This window comes from Propithecus coquereli, unplaced genomic scaffold (genome assembly GCF_000956105.1).
Source record: "Propithecus coquereli isolate 6110/MARCELLA unplaced genomic scaffold, Pcoq_1.0 Scaffold60, whole genome shotgun sequence".
Classification (NCBI taxonomy): Eukaryota; Metazoa; Chordata; class Mammalia; order Primates; family Indriidae; genus Propithecus; species Propithecus coquereli.
In genome coordinates this window covers 4,150,574-4,151,788 of record NW_012151952.1, presented here as the reverse complement: position 1 = coordinate 4,151,788, position 1,215 = coordinate 4,150,574, and the positions used below count along the sequence as shown (strand labels likewise).

Genomic DNA, 1,215 nt, shown 5'->3' with positions numbered 1-1,215 from the left:
CTAGTTCGTGATGTAAACTGTATTTGCCTCTCAGTATGAGTCACGGTCAAAAATATTTGTGAGCGAAATTTCTTAAATAGGCATTTATAGGAAGAAAAGACTCTGTCTTCCCTTCATGACTCACTCTCTGACTTTGCTTTTAAAAGAAAAGCTTTTGTTTAATTACAAAATCAAAACCTGTTCATTGCATAAATTTTAGAAAGCACAAATAAGCAAAAAAAAGAAAAGAAAAATATCCCACAATCCTACTATGAAGAATGGCATTAACATATAATATATTCACTATATTTTGGGGGGCATATATTTATAAAAGTCTTTAATGTTTTTTTACTAAAATTAGAACACTATTGTGAATATAATTACAAAACCTTCTTTTATTTACTTACTGAGTTGTCAGGACTTTTCCATTGCACAACCTTCCACAACTCTGTATTCACACTAGCCACATAAGGTTTTCTAGGGCTCTGCCTGTATCGCATTGTCCATTATGGGAGCCACTGGCCACTTGTGATTGTTTAAATTTAAATTTAAATTACTTTAAATAAAATCAAATGCTCATTACTTTAGTTACACTATCCACATTTCAAGTGCTCAATAGTCACATTTGGCTAGTGGCTATTACATTGGACAGTACAGAGATAGAACATTGTCATTAGCATAGAAAGTTCTATTAGACAATGCTAGATTAGGACCATGTCACAGTTTTCCTTTCTTAAATGCTGTCATCACACCAAACCCATAGATGCAACACGTATCAGAACGAAACATAGTGGAAGTTTCTTGATGTTTGGTTGGGAGGCTTCTAACTGTTCCCTTGCAAGGGAAGACATTGCAAACATGGCCACCAGCACCAGCTTTAGACCAGAGTGTCCATTTGCCCACACTTGGAATTTGATCTCCCACTACAGCATAAAATTTCAGCCAACATTGCTTTCTTAAAATACAGTATGTTTAAAGAGTTTGTCTTCTGAAAGAGATACTCTCTTTTATAAAAATCCATATATATATTCCTAATTGAAGGTTTATTTGAGAAAATAATGCTATCCTTTTTATAATGTCTTTTAAGGAAAACATTATTAAATTGAATAGAAGGCTCTTACGCTTTTCATCAGGAAGTAATTCTGCTTGCAATATCGCTGCGGCCCCCAAAAGAATCAGTAATGCTGGCCCCGTGATGATCATAGCCTACAGAAAACAAGGGAAATGAAAATCTAA

General features: G+C 34.2%; 1 protein-coding gene across 1 annotated transcript in view; it reads right to left on the bottom strand.

The window, feature by feature from the left end:
- IL5RA (interleukin 5 receptor, alpha) overlaps nt 1-1,182 on the bottom strand; it is a 17,254-nt gene extending 16,072 nt beyond the window's left edge. Inside the window, exon 1 of the mRNA XM_012659251.1 lies at nt 1,101-1,182. Coding sequence (XP_012514705.1) covers nt 1,101-1,182 — 82 coding nt within the window. The remainder of the gene's footprint in view (nt 1-1,100) is intronic.
- Nucleotides 1,183-1,215: the final 33 nt, after the last annotated feature.